The following is a 27997-nucleotide window of genomic DNA, read 5'->3' as shown; positions in this document are numbered from 1 at the left end:
CCTGCAGAGGGACTTGGACCAGCTGGAAAAATGGGCTGAAAAATGGCAGATGAAGTTTAATACGGACAAGTGTGAGGTATTGCACGTTGGAAGGACAAACCAAGGTAGAACATACAGGGTTAATGGTAAGGCACTGAGGAGTGCAGTGGAACAGAGGGATCTGGGAATACAGATACAAAATTCCCTAAAAGTAGCGTCACAGGTAGATAGGGTCGTAAAGAGAGCTTTTGGTACATTGGCCTTTATTAATCAAAGTATTGAGTATAAGAGCTGGAATGGTATGATGAGGTTGTATAAGGCATTGATGAGGCCGAACCTGGAGTATTGTGTTCAGTTTTGGTCACCAAATTACAGGAAGGATATAAATAAGGTTGAAAGAGTGCAGAGAAGGTTTACAAGGATGTTGCCGGGACTTGAGAAACTCAGTTACAGAGAAAGGTTGAATAGGTTAGGACTTTATTCCCTGGAGCGTAGAAGAATGAGGGGAGATTTGATAGAGGTATATAAAATTATGATGGGTATAGATAGAGCGAATACAAGCAGGCTTTTTCCACTGAGGCAAGGGGAGAAAAAAACCAGAGGACATGGGTTAAGGGTGAGGGGGGAAAAGTTTAAAGGGAACATTGGGGGGGGCTTCTTCACACAGAGAGTGGTGGGAGTATGGAATGAGCTGCCAGACGAGGTGGTAAATGTGGGTTCTTTTTTAACATTTAAGAATAAATTGGACAGATACATGGATGGGAGGTGTATGGAGGGATATGGTCCGTGTGCAGGTCAGTGGGACTAGGCAGAAAATGCTTGGGCACAGCCAAGAAGGGCCAAAAGGCCTGTTTCTGTGCTGTAGTTTCTATGGTTTCTATGGTTTCTAAGAGGGTGATGAATCTGTGGAATTCATTCCCACAGATAGCTGTGGAGTCAAAGTAATTGGACATACTTAAAGCAGAGGTTGATAGGTTTGTGGTTAGTCAGGATGTCAAAGGTTACAGAAGAAGGCAAGAGAATGGGATTGAGAGGGGTAATAAATCAGCCATGATGGAAGGGGGAGCAGACTCGATGGGTTAAATGGCCTAATTCCGCTCCTGTGTCTTATGGTCTTAAGGTCTTATGATATGCAGGAGGAGGTCATTGAGTATCAATTGTCATCAAGATCAGCACACAATTGTAGGTCTGATGGCCCGAGCAGTGTCTGTATTCTGTGCTCCATGTTCTTCCTGCACATAACGCACATCCCCCCACACCATTCTCTGCATGTGTCTGTCTAAGAACCTTTTAAACACCTCTATCAAATCTACCTCCACCACTACACCTGGCAACGTTCCAAATTACTGAATTTTTTTCCTATTTTTTTCTATAACAAGAAATCAAAGTTTATTTAAAAAGTGCCAACAGTTCATATTGAAATTCATTGGGTGGAAAGCTCTTTGCGGCATCCTGAATGAATGATAATTCTTTACTCAACTGAAGTAATTATGAATGTAAAATGGTAGCTGTATTAAATATCTGCACCTTGCTCCTTCAAGCATAAACCCACTGAGTGATTACACTTGATCTCAGTCCTGGGGCACTCCTGTTATGAGGATATTAAAATCTGAAATCATTGACTTTTTGAAACTTGTCCTTTATATAGATCAGAGTTAAAGGCCTACATGTGAGCATTATTTTTGCTCTTTTTATCATTGCTTTAACAAAGCAGCTTAATTAATATACTGCCGTCTATGCTGAGTAGCATAGGCATAAGGCGCTCCTTCACTCTGCTAGCCTGCAGGTCACCCTTGGGCAAGGTGTAGCACCTGCTCAGGGTCATGTGAAGGCATGGGAGCAGGAGGTGGATTGTCGTGCGAGCAGCTGGTGCACATCACAAGTGTTGGTTATGTGACCACTGACTCCAGGCAGACAATCTCTGAAGAGAATTGGTAATGGCTGGGGTAACCTATCTTGTAAAGACACTGCCCAGAAGGAGGCAATGGCAAACCACTTCTGTAGAAAAGTTTGCCAAGAAGAATCATGCCCTTGAGACCATGATCATACATACGACATGGCATATAATGATGATGATGGCATCTATGTGGATCAAACAATAAAACCAACATGAGTGATTCCAGGTGAGTGAGTGTTGCTGACATAAGCTGAGGTCCCATGTAAAGCACAATGGAATAACTGAAGATGTTTCCTATAAAGTGAAGCAGGATGGAAAAATGAGGGGTGTATGGAAAATCGAGGGGGTTCCTAGTCCAGGTTGGGTTTTATGAGATAACCGTTGAAGGTCACATAAATGTCAACATCGTCGCTGTAGACCGCGTTTTCCCGCTCACGTTTGTAGAGGCGGACCCACACTTCATCATTCTGCTGTAGCTCCAGCATGATGCTCTGGCTCTGCATGATGCTGCGGTTGCTGGGCTGGGCGTAGCAGATCACCATGTCCTGGTTGTTCTTCATGATGTGAAGGTAGGTCTCTTTGAAGTTCCACGTGTGGATGTTGAGGTTGAAATAGTAGATCCCTGGGATGTAGCAGTAGAACTTGCCCTTGAACATGTTGAAGTGACCATAAAGGTTCACAAACGTTGTGTCAAAGATCAAGGTTTGGTAGTAGTCGCTGCTGTGGAGGCCTTTCCTACGGCCTACTGAGAAGGCTGAGTAGTGCTGCTTGTAAGAATCTCCTGGGATACCTGCTTGGCCCTGGTCCCCTTTGGCTCCTGTGGGGCCTCGGAGACCCATAGGCCCTTCCTTTCCCAGCTTTCCCTGAGGTCCTCGATCTCCCCTCTCTCCTTTCTCACCTGAAAAAACAAGAGGATGTCAAGAATTCGCTAGCAGGGGTAGGGAGTGGAGAATGTGCAGTAAGTGGTTGGTGCCATGTCTGCTCTGTTTCATCTTATATGTAAATGATGCAGATGACAGAATTGATGGCTTTGTGGCCAACTTTGCAGATGATGTAAAGATAGGTGGAGGTTCAGGTAGTGTTGAGGAAGTAGAAGGACATGAAGAGATTAGAAGAATGGGCAAAGTGGCAGATGGAATACACTTTAGGGAGTGTATAGCCATGTACTTTAGCAGCAGGAATGAAGCCATAGACTATTTTCTAAATGGGAAGTGCATTCAGAAATCAGAGGTCCAAAAGGACTTGGGAGTCTCGTACAAGATTCCCTAAAGGTTAACTTGCAGGTTGGGTTGGTAGTAAGGAAGGCAAATGCAATGTTATTATTCTTTTTGAGAGGACTACGAGCTATAAGAAGGATGTGATACTGAAGCTTTATAACACATTGGCCAGATGGTATTTCAAGTATTGTGGGCAGTCTTAAGCCCCGTACCTAAGAATGGATGTGCTGGCATTGGAGAGAGTCCAGAGGAGGTTCATAAGAATGATTCGAGGAATGAAGGGGTAAACAGATGATGGCTCTGGGCCTCTACTCAGTGGTGATTATAAGGGGGGGGGGAGTCTTATTGAAACCTACCAAATACTGAAAGGCTTACAGAGAGTAGTCAAAGGGTGTTTCCAATAGTGGGAGAGCCGAGGACCGGAGGGCACAGTCTCGGAATAGAAGGATGTCCCTTCAGAACAGAGATGAAGAGGAATTTTTTGAGCCAGATGATTATGAATATCTGGAATTCATTGCACAGATGGCTGTTAGAAACATAGAAAACCTACAGCACAATACAGGCCCTTTGGCCCACAAAGTTGTGCCGAACATGTCCCTACCTTAGAAATTACTAGGGTTACCCATAGCCCTCTATTTTTCTAAGCTCCGTATACCTATCTAAGAGTCTCTTAAGAGATGCTATCGTATCCACCTCCATCACCATTGCCGGCAGCCCATTCCACGCACTCATGACTCGCTGAGTAAAAAACTTACCCCTGACATTTCCTCCGTACCTACTCCCCAGCACCTTAAACCTGTGTCCTCTTGTGGCAACCATTTCAGCCTCTGACTATCCACACGATCAATGCCTCTCATCAACTTATACACCTCTATCAGGTCACCTGTCATCCTCCGTTGCTCCAAGGAGAAAGGGCCGAGTTCACTCAACCTATTCTCATTAGGCATGCTCCCCAATCCAGGCAACATCCTTGTAAATCTCCTCTGCACCCTTTCTATGGCTTCCACATTCTTCCTGTAGTGAGGCAACCAGAACTGAGCACAGTGCCCAAGTGGGGTCTGACCAGGGTCCTATATAGCTGCAACATTACCTCTCGGCTCCTAAATTCAATTCCACGATTGATGAAGGCCAATACGCCGTACTCCTTCTTAACCACAGAGTCAACCTGCACAAGTGCTTTGAGCATCTATGGACTCAGACCCCAAGATCCCTCTGATCCTCCACACTGCCAAGAGTCTTACCATTAATACTATATTCTGCCATCATATTTGACCTACCAAAATTAACCATTTCACACTTATCTGGGTTGAACTTCATCTGCCACTTCTCAGCCTGGTTTTGCATCCTATCAATGTCCCGCTGACAGCCCTCCACACTATCCACAGCACCTCCAACCTTTGTGTCATCAGCAAACTTACTAACTCATCCCTCCACTTCCTCATCCAGGTCATTTATAAAAATCACCAAGAGTAAGGGTCCCAGAACAGATCCCTGAGGCACACCACTGGTGACCAACCTCCATGCAGAACATGACCCGTCTACAACCACTCTTTGCCTTCTGTGGGCAAGCCAGTTCTGGATCCACAAAACAATGTCCTCTTGGATCCCATGACTCCTTACTTTCTCAATAAGCCTTGCATGGGGTACCTTATCCTTGCTGAAATCCATATACACTACATCTACTGCTCTTCCTTCATCAATGTGTTAAGTCACATCCTCAAAAAATTCCATCAGGCTCGTAAGCACGACCTGCCTTTGACAAAACAATGCTGACTATTCCTAATCATATTATGCCTCTCCAAATGTTCATAAATCCCATCTCTCAGGATCTTCTCCATCTACCTACCAACCACTGAAGTAAGACTCACTGGTTTATAATTTCCTGGGCGATCTCTACTCCCTTTCTTGAATAAAGGAACAACATCTTCAACTCTCCAATCCTCTGGAACCTCTCCCGTCCCCATTAATGATGCAAAGATCATTGCCAGAGGCTCAGCAATCTCCTCCCCCACCTCCCACAGTAGCCTGGGGGTACGTATCATCCGGTCCCGGCAATTTATCCAACTTCATGCTTTCCAAAAGCTCCTGCACATCCTCTTTCTTAATATCTACATGCTCAAGCTTTTCAGTCTGCTGCAAGTCATCACTACAATGACCAAGATCCTTTTCCATAGTGAATACAGAAGTAAAATATTCATTAAGTACCTCTGCTATTTCCTCCAGTTCCATACATACTTTCCCACCGTCACACTTGATAGGTCCTATTCTTTTGTGCCTTAGCCTTTTGCTATTCACATACTTGTAGAATGCCTTGGGGTTTTCCTTAATCCTGCCCACCAAGGCCTTCTCATGGCCCCTTCTGGCTCTCTTAATTTCCTTCTTAAGCTCCTTCCTATTAGCCTTATAATCTTCTAGATCTCTAACATTACCTAGCTCTCCAAACCTTTTGTAAGCTTCTCTTTCCTTTTTCACTAGATTTATTACAGCCTTTGTACACCACGGTTCCTGTACCCTACCATAACTTCCCTGTCTCATTGGAACGTACTTATGCAGAACTCCACACAAATATCCCCTGGACATTTGCCACATTTCTTCCGTACTTTTCCCTGAGAACACTTGTTTCCAATTTAAGCTTCCAATTTCCTGCCTGATAGCCTCATAATTCCTCTTGCTCCAATTAAACACTTTTCTAACTTGTCTGTTCCTGTCTCTCTCTAATGCTATTGTAAAGGAGATAGAATTACGATCACTATCTCCAAAATGCTCTCCCACTGAGAAATCTGACATCTGACCAGGTTCATTTCCCAATACCAAATTACATACAGTCTCTCCTCTTGTGGGCTACATATTGTGTCAAGAAACCTTCCTGAACACACCTAACAAACTCCACCCCTTCTAAACCCCTTGCTCTAGGCAGATGCCAATTGATATTTGGGAAATTAAGATCTCCCATCACGACAAGGTGAAGTCATTGGGTATACTTAAAACAGAGATTGATACATTCTTGATTTGTAAGGGTATCAAAGGTTACGGGGAAGAAGGCAGGAAAATAGGTTGAGAGGAAAATAAATCATCCATGATTGAGTGGTGGTGCAGATGAGCTGACTTGCTTAATTCTGCTCCTATGTCTTATGGTCTTCTTAAGCACCTTGTCTACTTGTGCGGTAACTTTGAGGGATCTATACATGAGGACCCTAAGATCCCTTTGACTCAATTAATGCATTCGACCTTCAAATTCAACCTTCCAAAGTGTTTCACTTTACAATTTTCTGGATTGAACTCCATCTGCCATTTCTCAGCCCATCTCTGCATCCTATCAATGTCCCACTGTAACTTAAGACAAACTTTTACACCATTGAGAAGACCACAAACCTTCATATCCTTGACAGACTTACTAATTAATCTTTCCACTTTCATTAAGTAATTTATAAAAATCACAGAAGACAAGAGTCCCATAAATATATTTGCGGAACACCACTACTCACTAACTTCCAGCCAGAATATGCTCCTTCAGCATCCACCCTCTGCTTTCTGAATCCATATAGCCATGTTTCTCTGGATCCCATGCCTCCTGACTTTCTGAATGAGCATACCATGGTAACATTGTCAAACAATTTACTAAAATCCACATATGTCACATTCACTGCTCTACCTTCAACAATTTTTTTTGTCAAAAGGTTTCATTTTGACTTTCACGTGATCCAGGGCAAGAGGCCTGAAGACCTGAAACTGTCAGGGGTTATTATCTGAACTACCTTTTCATGCAGCTAACGAATGGCAATTCATATCCCTTGATTTCACTGACTCCAACACTTATCAATCCTTGTTTCGAATTCAGAAAATGAGTCTGGGAGAGGAAATTTCAGTGACTTGCCCTCTGAGTAAAGAAATGTCTTCTCACCTCCTAACCTTAGTCCTCTCCCCTTGTTCTGAGACCCATCCCTGGTTTAGACACAGCAGTTAGAAGAACGTCCTCACCCCTTGTCCTCACCTCAGTCCTCACCCCTTGTTCTGAGACCCATCCCTGGTTTAGACACAGCACTTAGGAAAAAGATGATCTCTGTAACTACACTGCCAGTTTCCATTAGAAGTTATTTTATGTTTACAAATTATTATCTTACATTCTTATAATATCTAGAAAATATAGATGCAAGTAGATGGAATTTAAAATAAATTGTAAACTAATTAAATGCAAAAGATTTGATTAGAGGCAGGGTTTCCTCTGATTACTGTGTTCTCAGCAGTGTAACTCAAGTGAGATGGGATCTTTTATTGGAAGTGTCAAGGTCTTGGATGTTGCCCCATCTTTACACTCTAGTGTCCCTGCTGCTGAAGTGTAAAAGAGTTTATAAAATACAAAATATGTTCAAGCGCTAGAAGTGGGATTTGAAACTGAAAACTTCTTTGTGCCTACTGAGCCGTAACCAAATTTACAAGGGGAAATGCCATGAGTTGATTGGAATTAGAATTGGCTTTGGAATTGGATTTGGAATTGGATTTGGAATTGGATTGGATTTGGATTTGGAATTGGAATTGGTATTAGATTTGGAATTGGCTTTGGAATTGGATTTGGACTTGAAGTTGGAATTGGAATTGGCTTTGGGTTTGGATTTGGAATTGGCTTTGGATTTTGAATTGGAATTGGATTGGCAATCTATTCATTATTGTCACATTATCGAGGTACAGTGAAAGGCTTGTATTGCACACTGTTTGTACAGATAAATTCAATACAACAATGCATTGAAGTAGTACAAGGCAAAGCAATAACAGAATGCAGTATAAAGAGTAGCAGCTTGACATGAACCCTTTAGACCAGCAAGGGGCACTCGGTAGCGGCAGGTCCTGACACACCTGATTGTCATTTATTTGAGTTTATTAGAGTTGTTTAACGACTACTTTTATCATTAAGTAGTCTCTGTGTTTCTAGTGACGCTCGTTATGTGAATATGGTTTCATTATACTTCTCATTCTTGAGTGACTAGTCCTGATTTCAACCTGCACGGGTTTCCTGTGTTTTATGTTCTATTTAAGGTGACTCCGGACCAGTGCTCATCATTGAGTCCTGGATCCGAGTTCTGTGTGAACTGCATTCTATGTGCACAAGTCACGAGTAAGTGAACTCTTAATTTGATTATTCTCTGTATTATTCTCCAAATTAATCCTCATCATTAATTTCTACTATTGAGTCCTGAATTTGCTCCACACCTAGGTGCACTTGTTACAGCTACAGGGAAAGTGCAGTACAAGTAGACAATGTGCAAGGTCGAGTGTGAGGTCAAGTTCAATTAATTATACTGGGGAACCATTCAGTAGTCCTAGAACAGGGGGTTAGAAGCTGTCCTTGAGACTTGGGCAACATACATCAAAGTTGCTGGTGAACGCAGCAGGCCAAGTAGCATCTATAGGAAGAGGCGCAGTCGACGTTTCAGGCCGAGACCCTTCGTCAGGACTAACTGAAGGAAGAGTGAGTAAGGGATTTGAAAGCTGGAGGGGGAGTGGGAGATGCAAAATGATAGGAGAAGACAGGAGGGGGAGGGGTAGAGCCGAGAGCTGGACAGGTGATAGGCAAAAGGGGATACGAGAGGATCATGGGACAGGAGGTCCAGGAAGAAAGACAAGGGGTTGGGGGGTGACCCAGAGGATGGGCAAGGGGTATAGACAGAGGGACAGAGGGAGAAAAAGGAGAGTGAGAGAAAGAATGTGTGCATAAAAATGAGTAACAGATGGGGTACGAGGGGGAGGTGGGGCATTAGCGGAAGTTAGAGAAGTCGATGTTCATGCCATCAGGTTGGAGGCTACCCAGACGGAATATAAGGTGTTGTTCCTTCAACCTGAGTGTGGCTTCATCTTTACAGTAGAGGAGGCCGTGGATAGACATGTCAGAATGGGAATGGGATGTGGAATTAAAATGTGTGGCCACTGGGAGATCCTGCTTTCTCTGGCGGACAGAGCGTAGATGTTCAGCAAAGCGGTCTCCCAGTCTGCGTCGGGTCTCACCAATATATAAAAGGCCACATCGGGAGCACCAGACGCAGTATATCACCCCAGTCGACTCACAGGTGAAGTGATGCCTCACCTGGAAGGACTGTTTGGGGCCCTGAATGGTGGTAAGGGAGGAAGTGTAAGGGCATGTGTAGCACTTGTTCCGCTTACACGGATAAGTGCCAGGAGGGAGATCAGTGGGGAGGGATGGGGGGGACGAATGGACAAGGGAGTTGTGTAGGGAGCGATCCCTGCGGAATGCAGAGAGAGGGGGGGAGGGAAAGATGTGCTTAGTGGTGGGATCCCGTTGGAGGTGGCGGAAGTTACGGAGAATAATATGTTGGACCCGGAGGCTGGTGGGGTGGTAGGTGAGGACCAGGGGAACCCTATTCCTAGTGGGGTGGTGGGAGGATGGAGTGAGAGCAGATGTACGTGAAATGGAGGAGATGCGTTTAAGAGCAGAGTTGATAGTGGAGGAAGGGAAGCCCCTTTCTTTAAAAAATGAAGATATCTCCCTCGTCCTAGAATGAAAAGCCTCATCCTGAGAGCAGATGCGGCGGAGATGGAGGAATTGCGAGAAGGGGATGGCGTTTTTGCAAGAGACAGGGTGAGAAGAGGAATAGTCCAGATAGCTGTGAGAGTCAGTAGGCTTATAGTAGATATCAGTGGATAAGCTGTCTTCAGAGACAGAGACAGAAAGATCTAGAAAGGGGAGGGAGGTGTCGGAAATAGACCAGGTAAACTTGAGGGCAGGGTGAAAGTTGGAGGCAAAGTTAATAAAGTCAACGAGTTCTGCATGCGTGCAGGAAGCAGCGCCAATGCAGTCGTCGATATAGCGAAGGAAAAGTGGGGGACAGATACCAGAATAGGCACGGAACATAGATTGTTCCACAAACCCAACAAAAAGGCAGGCATAGCTAGGACCCATACGGGTGCCCATAGCTACACCTTTAGTTTGGAGGAAATGGGAGGAGCAAAAGGAGAAATTATGAAGAGTAAGGACTAATTCCGCTAGACGGAGCAGAGTGGTGGTAGAGGGGAACTGATTAGGTCTGGAATCCAAAAAGAAGCGTAGAGCTTTGAGACCTTCCTGATGGGGGATGGAAGTATATAAGGACTGGACATCCATGGTGAAAATAAAGCGGTGGGGGCCAGGGAACTTAAAATCATCGAAAAGTTTAAGAGCGTGAGAAGTGTCACGAACATAGGTCGGAAGGGATTGAACAAGGGGTGATAAAACAGTGTCGAGGTATGCAGAAACGAGTTCGGTGGGGCAGGAGCAAGCTGAGACAATAGGTCGGCCAGGACAGGCAGGTTTGTGGATCTTGGGTAGGAGGTAGAAACGGGAAGTGCGGGGTGTGGGAACTATAAGGTTGGTAGCAGTGGATGGGAGATCCCCTGAGCAGATAAAGTCATTGATAGTGTGGGAGACAATGGCCTGGTGCTCCTCAGTGGGGTCACGATCGAGGGGTAAATAAGAGGAGGTATCCGCGAGTTGTCGCTGTGCCTCGGCAAGGTAGAGGTCAGTACGCCAGACTACAACATCTCCCCCCTTATCAGCGGGTTTAATAATAAGGTTAGGATTAGTGCAGAGGGAGTGGAGAGCAGAGCGTTCCGAAGGAGTGAGGTTGGAATGGGGACAAGGTGCGGTGAAGTCGAGACGGTTGATGTCCCGTCGGCAGTTGGCAATAAAGAGATCTAGAGCAGGCAGAAGACCAGAGCGGGGTGTCCATGAAGAAGAGGAGGGTTGAAGACGGGAGAAGGGGTCATCGGTGGGGGTGGAAGAGTCCTTGCCGAAGAAGTAGGCTCGGAGACGGAGACGGCGGAAGAAAAGTTCCGCATCATGGCGAACACGGAACTCGCTGAGGTGTGGGCGAAGGGGGACAAACGTGAGGCCCTTACTGAGGACAGAGCGTTCTGCCTCTGACAGTTGAAGGTCGGAGGGGATGGTAAAGACCCGGCACGGATGAGAGCTGGGATCAGAGGGGGGAGGGGGGAGGCTGGTGGTGTCAGTGGAGAGAGGAGGGTTGGGGTGAGAGGAAGATGGAGCCTCTGAGGGCCCAGGAGTTGACGGTGGGATCTGAGGAAGACGGGGTTGCAGAGTGGTGGTGGGGGAAGGGGAGACGGGAGTCACAACAGCAGCACATAAAGACCCGGCCTGGAGTTCAAGGCTGGAGTCGCAGTTGGTGGTTGTGCAATCGCTGTGAAGGTGTCCATGGTTGTTGCTGGAGTCCGGGTTTTGAATATGCCCTGAGGTGTTGGAGCCGCCGAGATCAATGGCAGAGGCCGCAATTGAAAGTTCATGCCTGCTAGCGTCGGGGCCGGCAGGCTCTGGAGTCCATAGATGTAAGACCTTACGATCTTTGCCTAACATGACAAAGTCAAAAAAACAGCGATTGCAGGCGTGGATCCGACGGAGGATGAAATAGCGGGTAGGACCATTACAGACGGCGAAGAAAGTGTCCCGAAGGTGTGGAAGGGTCTGGGATAGGGACACCAAGTACCTCCTCATGGCGGAGAGCGTCGCCTTCAGAGCTTGACGGGAGAAGCGGCGAGAGGCAGAGTCAATAAAATGTGAGTACCTGGGATCCTCAGAAGGTCCAAATTGAGAGGCTTGGAAACGAATCCTAAAGCCAACTGGAGTAAGTTGGCGACGGAGGCACGTTCCAAGAAAGGATACATGGCAGTGATAGCGAGTTTGAGTCAAAGTGTGGTCGAAAAGTTGAAGAGCCGAAGAAATTACAGATGGGGAGCAGTGAGAGATGGTTTCACTGAACTCCCGTCGAAGAGAGGATCTAAACTTCTTCGGTGTAGGCATCACCGGAAGAGGCTTTGCAGTAGTGAATTTAAACGTAAACAACAGGAATTCTGCAGATGCTGGAAATTCAAGCAACATACATCAAAGTTGCTGGTGAACGCAGCAGGCCAAGCAGCATCTATAGGAAGAGGCGCAGTCGACGTTTCAGGCCGAGACCCTTCGTCAGGACTAACTGAAGGAAGAGTGAGTAAGGGATTTGAAAGCTGGAGGGGGAGGGGGAGATGCAAAATGATAGGAGAAGACAGGAGGGGGAGGGATAGAGCCGAGAGCTGGACAGGTGATAGGCAAAAGGGGATACGAGAGGATCATGGGACAGGAGGCCTAGGGAGAAAGACGGGGGGGGGTGACCCAGAGGATGGGCAAGAGGTATATTCAGAGGGACAGAGGGAGAAAAAGGAGAGTGAGAGAAAGAATGTGTGCATAAAAAGGAGTAACAGCTGGGGTACGAGGGGGAGGTGGGGCCTAGCGGAAGTTAGAGAAGTCAATGTTCATGCCATCAGGTTGAAGGCTACCCAGACGGAATATAAGGTGTTGTTCCTCCAACCTGAGTGTGGCTTCATCTTTACAGTAGAGGAGGCCGTGGATAGACATGTCAGAATGGGAATGGGATGTGGAATTAAAATGTGTGGCCACTGGGAGATCCTGCTTTCTCTGGCGTGCCTATTCTGGTATCTTTCCCCCACTTTTCCTTCGCTATATCGACGACTGCATTGGCGCTGCTTCCTGCACGCATGCAGAACTCGTTGACTTTATTAACTTTGCCTCCAACTTTCACCCTGCCCTCAAGTTTACCTGGTCTATTTCCGACACCTCCCTCCCCTTTCTAGATCTTTCTGTCTCTGTCTCTGAAGACAGCTTATCCACTGATATCTACTATAAGCCTACTGACTCTCACAGCTATCTGGACTATTCCTCTTCTCACCCTGTCTCTTGCAAAAACGCCATCCCCTTCTCGCAATTCCTCCGTCTCCGCCGCATCTGCTCTCAGGATGAGGCTTTTCATTCTAGGACGAGGGAGATGTCTTCATTTTTTAAAGAAAGGGGCTTCCCTTCCTCCACTATCAACTCTGCTCTTAAACGCATCTCCTCCATTTCACGTACATCTGCTCTCACTCCATCCTCCCACCACCCCACTAGGAATAGGGTTCCCCTGGTCCTCACCTACCACCCCACCAGCCTCCGGGTCCAACATATTATTCTCCGTAACTTCCGCCACCTCCAACGGGATCCCACCACTAAGCACATCTTTCCCTCCCCCCCTCTCTCTGCATTCCGCAGGGATCGCTCCCTACACGACTCCCTTGTCCATTCGTCCCCCCCATCCCACCCCACTGATCTCCCTCCTGGCACTTATCCGTGTAAGCGGAACAAGTGCTACACATGCCCTTACACTTCCTCCCTTACCACCATTCAGGGCCCCAAACAGTCCTTCCAGGTGAGGCATCACTTCACCTGTGAGTCGACTGGGGTGATATACTGCGTCTGGTGCTCCCGATGTGGCCTTTTATATATTGGTGAGACCCGACACAGACTGGGAGACCGCTTTGCTGAACATCTACGCTCTGTCCGCCAGAGAAAGCAGGATCTCCCAGTGGCCACACATTTTAATTCCACATCCCATTCCCATTCTGACATGTCTATCCACGGCCTCCTCTACTGTAAAGATGAAGCCACACTCAGGTTGGAGGAACAACACCTTATATTCCGTCTGGGTAGCCTCCAACCTGATGGCATGAACATTGACTTCTCTAACTTCCGCTAGGCCCCACCTCCCCCTCGTACCCCAGCTGTTACTCCTTTTTATGCACACATTCTTTCTCTCACTCTCCTTTTTCTCCCTCTGTCCCTCTGAATATACCTCTTGCCCATCCTCTGGGTCACCCCCCCCCCTGTCTTTCTTCCCGGACCTCCTGTCCCATGATCCTCTCGTATCCCCTTTTGCCTATCACCTGTCCAGCTCTTGGCTCCATCCCTCCCCCTCCTGTCTTCTCCTATCATTTTAGATCTCCCCCTCCCCCTCCAACTTTCAAATCCCTTACTCACTCTTCCTTCAGTTAGTCCTGACGAAGGGTCTCGGCCTGAAACGTCGACTGCGCCTCTTCCTATAGATGCTGCTTGGCCTGCTGCGTTCACCAGCAACTTTGATGTATGTTGCTTGAATTTCCAGCATCTGCAGAATTCCTGTTGTTTACTTGAGACTTGGGGTATGTTTTCAGGTGTTTGTACCTTTGGTCTGATGGAAGGGGGGAAAGAGACAGTGCCTAGGTTTAGTGGCGACATTGATTATGCTGGCTGTGTAACTGAGTGCGAGGTGCAGACAGAGTCTACGGAGGGGAGGCTGATTTGGAACCATAAACACAAGAGATTGTGCAGAGGCTGGAAATCCAGAGCAACACACACAAAATGCTGGAGGAACTCAGCAGGTCAGGCAGCTTCTATGGAGAGGAATAAACAGTCAACATTTTGGGCCCAGTCCTGATGAAGGGCCTCAGCCCAAAACATCAGCTGCATTTTGCTCTCCATAGATGCTGCCTGATCTGCTGAGCCCCTCCAACACTTTGTGTGTGTTTTGGGAGTCACTCTCTTGCGTTGCCCAGTGAGAAGCAGTCTGAAAAATAATCAGGGAGTGATGGATCACAATGATCATTGATGTTCTCTCATTCCATTAGTAACCAAGAAGGTGCTAAAAGCTGTAATTGGATTATTAGTGTGATTGAAACCACCTTCCTCAAACTCTTCCTGAACACCAAGTTGCATGAATCATGCAAGTGACAGTCCGTGCTCCAAACACAGAACACGCTCTGTCTGAATCCATGAAAATCATAAGACAAAGGAGCAGATTTAAGCCATTCAGCCTATCAAGTCTGCTCCTTTGTTGCATTTTGGGATTTATTATCCCTCTCAACTTCATTCTCCTGCCTTCTGTTCATAACCTTTGACACCCTTGCTAGACCCTTGACAACAGGTATATTACTTTGAATACTATCGGGGGGGGGCGTGCGGGAATGATCTAACGGAGGAGAGTCACAGCGGTCAGGACTCTAGCACTGAGTCTGCCTCTGAGACTCAGAAGGGAAAGAGGGAGAGGAGGAACATTGTAATGATAGAGGATTCGTTAGTTAGGGAAATGGACAGGAGGTTTTGTGAGTGAGAACGAGATTCCCGGATGTTATGTTGCCTCCCGGGTGCAAGGATCCGGGATATCCTGAATCAGGTCCTCAGCATTCTTAAGTGGGAGGGTGAACAGCCAGAAGTCATGGTCCATGTGGAGGATGAATGGGTAGGACAAGTGATGAGGTTCTGCATAGGGAGTTCAGGGAGTTAGGTGCTGAGTTAAAAGGCAGGACCTCCAGGGTTGTGATCTCAGGATTGTTACCTATGCCACGTGCTAGTGAGGCCAGAACTAGGAAGATTATACAATTTAAAATGTGGCTAAGAAATTGGTGTAGGAGGGAGGACATAAGATTTTTGGATCACTGGGCTCTCTTCCAGGGAAGGTGGGACCTGTACAGACAAGACAGTTTCCACCTGAACTGGTGGGGGACTACTATTCTAGTGGGAAGGTTTGCTAATGCTGCAGGGTGGGGTTAAACTAGAGTTGCAGGGGAATGGGAACCAGAGTGCCAGAGCGGTTAGTGGAGAGGTTGTGGAGCCAGATGTTGGTAAGACCTCAGATAAAGTTAGGAATCAAAAGGTTGAGCATGGTGCAACTAGTGTCCTGAGCTGTGTATATTTCAATGAAAGGAGTGTGGGAGGAAAGGTGGATGAGAGTGCTGAAGCTGAGGTAGCTGGTTGGCAAACAGGCAACGTGTGGTGAGGAGAGGCTGTTGATAGGGTAAAATTGCAGTCAAAAGGTTGAGCTACAACATAAAAGGAGGACAAAATTGACAGGGGTGAGCACAGGACTGAAGGTGTTGTATTTGAATGCGTGCAGTACATGGAATAAACTTGCAGCACAGTTGCAGATTGGCAGGTATGATGTTGTAGGCATCACTGAATCATGGCTGCAAGAAAATTATGGCTAGGAGCTTAATTTCCAAGGATACACATGATATCGAAAGTATGGGGAGGAAGGCAGAGGGGGTGGCATGTCTCTGTTGGTAAAAAAAAAACAAAATGAAATCATCAGAAAGAGATGACATAGGGTCAGTAGGTGTTGAATCATTGTGGATAGAGCAAAGGAACTGCAAGGGTAAAAAGGCCCTGATGGGAGAACCCCAAATAATAGTAAGGATATGGCCTACAAATTACAACAGGAAATAGAAAATGCATGCCAAAAGGGCAATGTTACAATTGTCATGGGGACTTCAATATACAGGTAGATTGGGAAAATCTGGTTGGTGTCGTATTACTGGAAGGGGAATTTCTAGAGTACCTTTTGGGATGGATTTTTCGAGCATCTCGTGATTGAACCCAATAGGGGATCAGCTATTCTGGATTGGGTGTTGTGAAATGAACTAGAATTGATGAGAGCTCAAGGTAAAGGAATGCTTAGGGGCAAGTGATCATAATATGATTGAATTCACGCTGAAAATTGAGAAGGAGAAGCTAAAGCCAGATGTATCAGTATTACAGTGGAGTGAAGGGGATTTCAGAGGCATGAGAGAGGATTTGGCCAGAATTGATTGGAAAAGAGCCCTGGCAGGGATAATAACAGAGCAGCAGTGGCTGGAGCTGAGAGGAAAATTGGATCAGCCATAAAGAAATAGCAGAATAGACTCAATGGGCCAAATGGCCTAATTCTGCTCCTATATCTAAGAATCTTATAGTCTAATCAAGAGCCTATAAGTGTCTGCCTTAAATATACTTAATACCTTGGCCTCTACAGCCATCCATGGCAAAGAATTCCACAGATTCACTACCTTCCTGCTAAAAAATTTCCTCATCTCTGTACTAAAAGGGCATCTCTGTGAGTTAAGGCTGACTGCCCCACTACAGGGAACACCCTCGCCATGTCCAATCCATCTTGGCCTTTCAATAATCAATTGGTTTCAGTGGTATCATTCCTTATTCTTCTAAACTCCAGCGAGTTGCCTCTGACAGTAGATGGAGATTACATTTGACAGCGTATAATTTGCAGCAGGTCAGAACTTCACTGCTGTGTTATACTTTTCAGTAAAATCAGTTGACTTCCCAGAGCTGTTCCCATGCAGAGGACTGTGCACAGATGGTAAATTATATACTTCAAGCCTTGATCAAGCTATCACAAGGCACAGGAAGTTTAATAAGTTTCCGTCTGACTCTGTTAAAATTTCCAGTAAAACAATTCAACCGTCTTTCAGGTGAGATATTAAACAGATGCCTGTCTCTAACAGAAAGTTGGCTTTTATCTGAAGGAGACTAGTATAAAGTCCTGACGAAGGGTCTCGGCCTGAAACATCGACTGCACCTCTTCCTATAGATGCTGCTTGGCCTGCTGCGTTCACCAGCAACTTTGATGTATGAGACTAGTATATGAAGGGTTAGAGGTTAAGATGCAGTTATATAAAAGTCTGGTTGAGTCCATTCAGGAGAATTGTGTTCAGTTCAGGGCTCGATACTCTGTATACTTATATACTTAGAATTACTGTGGTTTGGAGTTGCCAATGGAATTCAGGTTCGGCGATGCCTTGATTTAAAAATTCTTGTCAGTGTTTTCAGTTCCATCCACAATCTCATCTGTTGCTTTCTCCATAATCTCTGCACACCATTCTAACAAGGTAAAGAAACAGATGTGGAGGCTCATGTGAATAGTTCCTTGTAAGTGGCAGGTTGTGGAAGCAATTCAAAGGAAAAGCACTTGAGATCATGGACGATGAAGTAATAATGACTTAAGATAAAGCGCTGCTTCAGACATTACTTTTTCCAGTATGGCATCTATACTTAATTTTCTAGCAAACTCAACATCCCTCTCCCTCCATAAGAGAATGCTGACTCAGACCATGAGAGGCTTGCGTCGGGCATTTCAGTGCCTTACAAGGCGCAGATTGGAAGTCTGTGTGGGGCACCACTCCTCGCACAGACACTAGAGCAATGTGTGATCAAGTGCCTTGCTCAAGGACACAAACACGTTGCCACAGCTGAGGCTCGAACTAGCGACCTAGAGATCATTAGACGAATGCCTTAACCACTTGGCCATGTGCCTACATCCATAAGATGCTGCCTTACCCTATGAGTTCCCCCAATAGTTAGTGTTTTTTCCATGGGGCAATTAAAATCAGATTAAGTTTTTTGTCACTAAAAATTTTGCAGATGCTGGAAATCTTGAATAACACACTCAAAATTCTGGAGGATCTCAGCAAGTTAGGCAGCATCCATGGAAGGGAATAAAAGATTGACATTTCTGGCCAAGACTCGTTATTAAGACTTCATTAGAGTCAGAGTCACAGAAACAGGCCCTTTGGCCCATCTAGTTCATGCTGAACCATTTAAACTGCCTACCCCGTTGACCTGCACCGAGACCAAAGCCCTCCATAACCCTTCCATCCATCGCATATCCAAATTTCTCTTAAACGTTGAAATCAAAACCACAAGCACTACTTGTTCTGGCAGCTCATTCCACACTTTTACCACACTCCGATTGAAGAAGTTTTCCCCTCATGTTCCCTTCAAATGTTTCATCTTTACCCTTAACCCATCACCTCTTGTTCTAGTCTCATGCAAGTGGTAAAAGCTTTTACCCAATCTATACTCCTCATAATTGTGTGTACTCCTATCAAATTTCCCCTCAATCTTCTACGTACTAGAGAATAAAGTCTAGCCTATTCAATCTTTCCTTATAACTCAGGTCCTCCAGTGCTGGCATCATCCTTGTGAATTCCTCTGTACGTTTTCTCTGTACTTCATTGGCAGAAGCTGCAGACTCAGCCAGTTCCATCATAGGAACTACTAAAGTCCCCACCATTGAAGACATCTTTGAAAAGGCGATAACTCATAAAAAATGCATCCATCATAAGGACCTCCACCACCCAGGAATACCTTCTTCTCACTACTACCATCAGGGAGGAGGTAAGAAAGCCTGCAGGTACACACTCAATGTTTTAGGAACAGCCTTCTCCCTGGCATCAGATTTCTGAATGGTCCATGAGCACTCCCTCACTATTGGCACTATTTATTTAATTTTCTAATTGTAACTTAGAGTTTAAAAATTCTATATTGCGTTGTACCGCGGCTGCCAAACGATAAATTTCATGCCCTATTTCAGGGACAATAAACTGGATTGGGATTCTGACCATTCCTATTAAAATGTCTCGGCCCGAAAAATCAACTGTCATCTCCCTCCATAGATGCTGCCTGACTTGCTGAGCTCCTCCAGCACTTTAAGCTTCTTTGTGTGACATGTCATGAATGGTAATGGTTTGAGAGATGACCAGAAGGCCAAAACCCTACAAAGAAAGTAAAAACTGAAATTAAAATAGCAGCAGTTCTCGTGAGTGAGTTGTCCAAAGCTGACAGCTCATTGGAGATTTCATTGAACTTAATCTCCAATCTTGCGTTCATGCTTTGTAATGTGGAGGTCAAACATTGGCATTGAGAAATGTAAGAAAGGAGGAGAGAGAGTTCTGAAATGTTCACACCAGTATGTAATGCCATGATGGGAAACCATATGATTACCTTTGAGGATGGTAATGTTGATATGAGGGTAGACTTGAGGCATGGGGTAGGGAGGGCTATAAGTACCCTGGTGCGGGCTCGACGACGGGTTGCCCTCTCCAGTTGGAGGCATGGTGTACTCATGGGGGTCACAACAGCGGATACACATGTCCTGAGTCGATGCTCTCTCCACACCAGGTTCGCTGGATGGAGCCCCAGTCACTGGCGTCAATAAAATGAAGACCAGGATGTGTCCCCGAAGCCTTCTAGTCACCATTGCTGACTGTAAAACACAAAAAGAGACATCTTTTCCAAGAGCAAATGCCATAAAGTCATGATGGGCGTAGATTAGGTGGATGGTCACCGTCTTTTCTTCAGGAAAGGGGGGCTTAAAACCAAAGGGTATAGGTTTAATTTGAGAGGGGAAATATTTGCAAAAGACCTGAGTGGTATTTAAAAAGGATGTCACTGTGGAGGTGCTGGAGTCAAATGTGATAGAGGCATTCACAGACTTTTACAGGGGCACATGAATGTGTGGGAATTGTGAAGATCTGGACATTGTGTAGGAAGAAAGGATTAGTTTAGTTGGGGATTTGATGACTCATTGAATCAGTCCGGCACAATTGAATTAGTGGGCTGAAGTTCATGAACTGAAGTGTTCTGTGTTCTATGATATCAGACCTGAGTTACAGGGAAAGTTTGAATAGGTTAGAACTTTGTTCCCCAGAGAATAGGAGAATAAGGGGAGATTTTTTAGATTATGAAGACACGCAGTCCTCTTTTATTGTCATTTAGTAATGCATGCATTAAGAAATGATACATTATTTCCTCCGGTGTGATATCACAAAACACAGGACAGACCAAGACTGAAAAAACTAACAAAACCACATAATTATAACATATAGTTACAACAGTGCAACAATACCATAACTTTATGAAGAACAGTCCATGAGCACAGGAGATTTGATAAAGATATACAAAATTATGATGGGTAGAGGTATGGTAAATGCAAGCAGGCCTTTTTGACACTAGTGAGACAAGAACTAGGGGATTAAGGGTGAAAGGTGAAATATTTAAGGGAAACCTGAGGTGGAACTTCTTCACTCAGATAGTTGTGCGAGCGTGGAATGAGCTGCCAGTGGAAGTGGTAGATGTGGGTTTGATTGCGACACGAACGAAGTTTGGATAAGTATATGGATGGGAGGGGTGAGGAGGGCTATGGTCCAGGTGGAGGCCAATAGGACTAGGCAGAATAACAGTTCAGCGCAGACTAGATGGGCTGAAAGGCCTGTTTCTGTGCTGTAGTGCTCTATAACCAGCATGTAGATTGAAACACTGACTGCCTATCAAACAGAAAGATCAAATATCAAAATAGTGGCAACACCTTTGCAAATCATCTGTCTTCAGAAGATAAATTTTCCTTTTGCTCAGCCTCTCAATATGAGACACATCACTACTGCTTATAACTTTCATGTGCTCTCTGCTTCTCTTCAAGCAAGCAGTGAGGTAGTAAATAATCCAGACCTTTGGATCAGGGAACTGCTAATTATCACAAGAATGAATGGGCAAGGAAGGTGATTGTGATTTATGGCTGTGCCATGGAATCACATAAATACTGAGTTAGTGAGAGATCGGAAGCATGGAGAACAAGCAGCAGGAAATGACCACCATCCATCTTCTATAACAGATTGCCTTAATTTGTCTGTTAGAGTTATGTCTGTATAGAGTTTTCGTAAAGGAACTGGTCCTTTGAAGGATGGCCTGGCCTAACATGGAACAAAGAACATATAACATAGAAAACAACATAAAGACAGGACACAGAACATGAAACATAGAACATAAAATATTGATGGTGGAAATCAAGAGTACCGTGCACGCAAAATGCTGAACGAGCTCAGCAGGTCAAGCAGCATCAAAGGAAATGAATATAGAGTCAATATTTCAAGCTAAGATCCTTAATCAGAAAGGCCCAATTATCTCGAAATATCGACTCTTCATTCCTCTCCTGATGTGTTCCCCCAGCATGTTGCGTGTGCTACATAGAACTCAGAACAGTACAGCACAGAAACAGGCCCTTCAGCCAATCCTATTTTCACTGTCAGGGAAGAGTACAGCACAGAAACAGGCCCTTCAGCCCACAGTTAAGCTGACCTTTTAAACTACTCCAAGATCAATCTTCCTTCCCATATAACTTCTTCCACCCACTTAATCCTCTGCTTTCCTCTTTTGCCCATGTGCCGATCTAGGAATCTCTTAAAAGAGCCTGTTATATCAGAACCTACCACCACCTCTGGCAATTAATTCAAGACATTTAATACCCTCTGTGTAATAGAAAACTTATCTCTGACATGTCCCCTGAACTTCCCTCCACTCAGCTTAAAAGGACGTCTTCTGAAATTGGCCATTGCCGTCCTGGGAATAAGGCTTCCACAAATCCGTCAGGCTGATCAACAGCTCCACCCATTAACCTACAACACCACCACTACATCCACATCAGCAAATTTATCATAAGACCATAAGATATAGGAGCAGAATTAGACTATTTGGCTTATTGAATCTGCTCCACCTGTTCATCATGGCTGATCGAATTTTCCTCTCTGCCCCAATCTCCTTCCTTCCCCCTGCATCCCTTCATGCCCTGGCTAATCAAGAATCTATCAACCTCCGCCTTAAATATACCGAAAGACTTGGCCTCCACAGCTGCCTGTGGCAAAGAGTTCCACAGATTCACCACCCTCTGGCTAAAGAAATTCCTCCTCACCTTTGTTCTAAAAGGACATCCCTCTATTCTGAGGCAGTATCCTCTGGTCTTAGACTCTCCCACCACAGGAAACAACCTCTCCACATCCACTCTATCAAGGCCTTTCACCATTCAATAGATTTCAATGAGGTCTACCCTCATCCTTGTGAATTCTAATGAATACAGGCCCAGAGCCGTTAAATGCTGATCATATGAAAAGATTTTCTATCCTGGAATCATTTTTGTGAACCAGCTTTGAACCCTCTTCAGTTTCAACACATCCTTTCTAAACTGCTCACAATACTCCAAGTAAGGCCTTACTTTATAAAGTTTCATTATAACATTCTAGTCCTCTTGAAACTAGAGCTAACATCATACTTGCCTTCCTCACCAAGACTCAACCTATTAGGCTCGTGAGACCATGGATTTGCGCCTTGGAAGGTTTTCAGGGCGCAGACTTGGGCAAGGTTGTATGGAAAACCGGCAGTTGCCCATGCTGAAAGTCTCCCCTCTCCACGCTACCGATGTTGTCCAAGGGAAGGGCACTAGGGCCGATACAGCTTGGTACCGGTGTCGTTGCAGAGCAATGTGTGGTTAAGTGCCTTGCTCAAGGACACAACAGGCTGCCACAGCTGAGGCTCGAACTAGCGACCTTCAGATCACTAGACCAATGCCTTACCCACTTGGCCACACGCCAACAAGACTCAACCTATAAACTAACCTTTACTGCACAAAGACTCCCAAGTCCCATTGCACCTCAGTTTCTCTTGTATTTTTTCTCCATTTAGAAAATAGTCAGTTCCATTTCTTTGACCAAAGTGCATGACCATACATTTCCCAAAACTGTATTCCATCTATCATTTCTTTGTCTGTTCTCCTAATCTGTCTAAGTCCTTCTGTAGTCTCTCTACTTTCTTAAAACTATCTGCCCCTCCACCTGTTTTCATATCATCTGGAAACTTTGCAACAAAGCAATCAATTTCATTATCCAAATCATTGACATATAATGTAAAAAGAATTGGTTCTAACACAGACTGCTTTATAACACCACTGGTTACTGGCAGCCAACCAGAAAAGGCTCCTTTCATTCCCACTCTTTGCCTCCTGCCAATCAGCCACTGCTTTATCCATGCTAGAATCTTCCCTGTAATAGCAGCCTCACATGTGGCACATTGTTAAAAGTCTTAATCCAAGTATACAATGTCAACCAATTCTCCTTAGTCCATCCTGCTTGTTATTAATTCAAAGAATTCCAACAGGTTTGTCAGACAAGGTTTTCCCTTAAGGAAACCATGCTGACTTTGTCCTATCTTGTCCTGTGTCACCAAGTAGTCCATAACCTCAACAATAGACTCCAACATCTTCCCAAACACTGAAGTCAGGTTAACTGGTCTATAATTTCCTTTCCGCTGCCTTCTTCCTTTCTTAAAGAGTGGAGTGACATTTGTAATTTTCCAGTCCTCCGGCACCATGCCAGAGTCCAATGATTTTAGAAAGATCATTACTAATGCCTCCACAATCTTTACCGCTACCTCTTTCAGTACACTAGGGCGCAGTTCATCTGGCCTGGGAGACTTATGTGCCCTTAGGTCTTTCAAATTTTTGAGCATCTTCTCCCTTGTAATAGTAACAACACTCACCTTCTCTTTCCTCACACCCTTCAACATCTGGCACACGATCAAAGCCACGTAGAACACATTTCTTCCCCATTCTGATGTTTGGTCTAAGCAACAATTGAACCTCTTGGCCATGTTTGCATGCTTTTATGCACTGAGCTTAGTCTTAGCTAAACTGTAATTGCTCAACTAATGATTCAGGTTCAATGTCAAAGTCAAAGTAATTTTATTATCAAAGTGTATATATCACTAGTTTAGCAACTACAGTTTAGCTAAGACTTCTTTGTGCTAAGACTTTGATTTTACTTTGCTCCAATTGTGTACTTTCTTGTAAAAACTGTATCTAATTTATATTTATATGTATCTTGTCAGTGCTGATAAGTACCTGTGATGCTGCTGCAAGTAAATTTTCCATTGTATCTGTGCATATGGAGTACATGATTTTTTGCTTTTACCTCTTCTGCCCAATGGGAGAGGGGTGAAAAAAGAAATGTCCAGGCTGGAGGGATCCTTGCTGATGCTTTAATGGTATTAGGTTGTGTATCAATGTATCTTGCAGCACAGGCTCCAATTCCATGGACATGTACACAATATGCACATAATGACTACTTGCAGGTATCTCACCATTTTGCAGTCATGGGAAGAATGTACAAATTCCTTACAGACGGCAGAGGGAATTGAATCTAGATCTTACAGCTGGCACTGTAGGGTGATTGTGCTAACTGCCAAGCCACTGTGCTGCCCCTTCTGTTTTTGTGATCTCAGGCTGGGATAAAGATATGTGAAAACTCCCTTGATCATCCAAGGCAATAAGAGGCAGCAGCTCATTTTAGCATCACATCTAGTTCTTTCTGCATTTGGGGAATTAGCCAAGGTCCTTGGGCTCTAGTCTCTGAAGTGAGACTTGAACCTTTGAACTAAGTGAACCATGGATAAGGTCCAGCTATTTGCATTGTAGATCTAAAATACCTACCTTCAGTGGCGAAAGGGTAAAGTTCTTGACTGGTTAGGCCTTTGGGCCTACATTTTACAGCCTCTTCAGAATTAGAGTCAAGCTTATCATCACTGAATACAGTACATCATGAAATTTGTTGTTTTATGGCTATAGTGCAAGACAAAAAATTACTATAAGTTACAAAAAATAGATAGTGCAAAAGAGGAATAACAGGGTAGTGTTCATGGGTTCATGGACTGTTCAGAAACCTGATGACAACAAGGAGGAGGAAGCTGTTCCTAAACCTCTGAGTGATGTCTTCGGGTTCCTGGACCTCACCCCAAAGGTAGTAATGAGAAGAGGTTATGTCCTGGAGGGAGGGAGTCCTTAGCGATAGATGCTGACATCTTGAGGAATCACCTCTTTAAGATGTCATTGATGGCAGGGAGGGCTGTGCCCGTGTTAGACAACCCTCTGCAGCCTCTTTCCATCCTACACATTGTAACTGCCATAGCAGGTGGTGATGCAACCAAACTGCTCTCTACTGTGCATCTGTAGATGTTTGCAAGAGCCTTTGGTGACATACCAAAGCTCTTCAAACTCCTAATGAAGTAGAGACACTGGAGTGCCTTCTTCATGATTGCATCATAGCGTGGGCCCAGAATGGATGTTCTGAGATCTTGACGCCAGGGAACTTGAAGCTGCACACCCTTTTCACTGCTGAGCCCTCAATGAGGACTGTTATATTTTCAACCGACTTCCCCTTTCCTGAAGTCTCTTCATCACTCCATGCAAGTTGTGTGGTGCTTTTGTCTTGGACAAGTTTCCCACTGGCCTCAGCTGAACTAAACTGTACAGAGAGCTTGAGCCCATTTACAGATGTGCCTGTGACTCTGGATATGGGAGTACACACAGAGGCTGGGATTCTGCCGAGGGGCTCGATGGCACCAACCTCTTAATGGGGCCCAGGAGAGTTTTCTGGCAAACTCTTCCTTCAGATGGAAAGTTCATCCAAGAAACTGCAACGTCCATGCTTGGAGCTGTTGGTAGGATTGGGTTAGACAAAGAACACGGTCCTGCTATGCTTTCAGGGCCATCATCGAAAAGTGGGGCATGGATGGAGGCAATTTGACCCATCATATTCATGCAAGCTCAATACAGAGCTTAGGTTCACCCCAGCAGTGCACGTGTATAGCCTGTTCAGTTTGTATACACCCACTTGCTAATCTATTAATGAATCCATGAATAAAACCCCCAGGTGGGGGGGCAGAGCAAAAAGCTCCTAAAGTTTTCACTCCATTCTTCTGTATGATCTATATAAGACCATAAAACATACAAGCAGTATCGGGCCCTTCGACTTAGTCTCCACACCCACCCGTGGCAATGAATTCCACATATTCACTACCTTCTGTCTGAAGAGATTCCTTCCCATCTCTGTTCTAAAGGGATGTCCTTCTATTCCAGGGGGTCCCAATCTGGGACCTATGAACTCCTTGCTTAATGGCATTGGTCTATGGCATAAACATGGCTGGGAAATGAACCCCTGTTCATCTGGTCCCAGACTCTCACACTATTAGGATCAGATTTTCCACACCCGTTCTATCCAGGGCTTTCAATATTCTGCAAGTTTCAATGAGATCCCCCTTCCTTCTTCTAAACCCTAGACTCCTCATATGTTAACCCTTTCATTCCCAGGATCATTCTTGGAAACCACCTCTGGACCTTTTCCAATGCCAGTGCATCCTTCTACACTTATACAATTTCCTGATTTTGCAGGAAGCATGAAATGTTTTAACTGACATTGAGTTAGGCCCTTCTGGTCCCCCCTTCCATAACCCTGCACTTATATCATTCAAGAGCTGCCATTTTCAGATAAAATTTATAGACCTTTGCTTGATGTTAATGACAAGAAAATAATGAGTATAAACGTTGGGAGGTCACTTTGCAGCTGCATAACACTTTGGTTAGGCAGCATTTGGAGTATTGTGGGTAGTTCTGGTCACCACAATACAGGAAGGATGTGGAGGCTTTGGAGAGGGTGCAGAAGGTTCACCAAGATGCTGCCTGAATTCAAGTATTAGTTCTGAGGAGAGATTGGACAAACTTGGGTATTTTCCTCTGGAATGTTAGAAGCTCAGAAGAAATCCGACAGAAGTACAGGATATAACACTATGAGAGCTACACGCTCAGTAGCCACTTTATTAGGTTGTAATTGGGAGAAATGTAAGTAATTCACAACTTCCGACATTGAGTTGGGGTTTCACTTCATGAGGCTGGTCTGACCTAATGATGTAATTACATAAACAGTTTTTAACATGCCTTATGTTCAGTTTCTGTGATGTTCAATAAATGAGTTGCCATGGCTTTTCTGAAACATAAAACGCCTCCGCTGTTTTATTTGCAAAAACCTACAGATACACTTGTATACCCGCTTGTTAATGCAAATATTTAATCTGCCAATCATGTGGCAACAACTCAATACATAAGAGCATGCAGACATGGTCAAGTAGTTCAATTATTGTTCTTACAAGGATATTGCTATGTCTGAAGGATCTGAGTCATAAGGGAAGATTGAATAGGTTAGGACTGCATACTTCAGAATGTAGAAGATTGAGGAGTTTAGATAGGGTAAATGCAAGCAAGTTCTTTTCCACTGAGTTTGGGTGGGATTACAACCAGAGGTCATGTGCTAAAGGAGAAAGGAGATAAGTTTAAGTGGAACATGAGGGGAAGCTCCTTCAGTCTGAGGGTCGTGAAAGTGTGGGACAAGGTGTCAGCGCAAGTGGTGCATGTGAGCTCGATTTCAACATTTAAGCAAAGCTTGGTAGGGGTATGGAGGGCTATGGTCCCAATGTAGATCAATGGGAGTTGCCAGTTTAAATGGTTTTGGCTTGGACTAGATGGGCTGAAGGGCCTGCTTCTGTGCTGTACTTCTCTATGACTCTACAACTCCACGACCAAACATTAGATTGGGGAAGAAATGTGATCTAACTGACTTTGACTGTGGAATGATTATTGGTGCCAGATGGGGCAGTTTGAGTATCTCAAACTGCTGATCTCCTGGGATTTTCACACACAACAATCTCCAGAGTGTACAGAGAATAATGTAAGAAACAGAAAAACATCCAGAGAATGGCTGTTCTGTGGCAATAATAATGTCTTGTTAATGAGAGAGGTCAGAGGAGAATGGCCAGACTGGTTCAAGCTGACAGGAAGGCGAGAGTAACTCAGATAACCACACG

At 44.9% G+C, this 27997-nt stretch overlaps 1 protein-coding gene across 1 annotated transcript in view; it reads right to left on the bottom strand.

The window, feature by feature from the left end:
* Positions 1-205: 205 nt before the first annotated feature.
* LOC134353858 (complement C1q tumor necrosis factor-related protein 1-like) overlaps positions 206-27997 on the bottom strand; it is a 28795-nt gene continuing 1003 nt past the window's right edge. Inside the window, exons 2-3 of the mRNA XM_063062334.1 lie at positions 19487-19748; positions 206-2774 (exon numbers count right to left, since the gene is read on the bottom strand). Coding sequence (XP_062918404.1) covers positions 2227-2774; positions 19487-19742 — 804 coding nt within the window. The 5' untranslated portion in view covers positions 19743-19748 and the 3' untranslated portion in view covers positions 206-2226. The remainder of the gene's footprint in view (positions 2775-19486; positions 19749-27997) is intronic.

The sequence above is a fragment of the Mobula hypostoma genome, chromosome 11 (genome assembly GCF_963921235.1).
Source record: "Mobula hypostoma chromosome 11, sMobHyp1.1, whole genome shotgun sequence".
Lineage (NCBI taxonomy): Eukaryota > Metazoa > Chordata > Chondrichthyes > Myliobatiformes > Myliobatidae > Mobula > Mobula hypostoma.
This window is presented reverse-complemented; position numbering and strand designations above follow the sequence as displayed.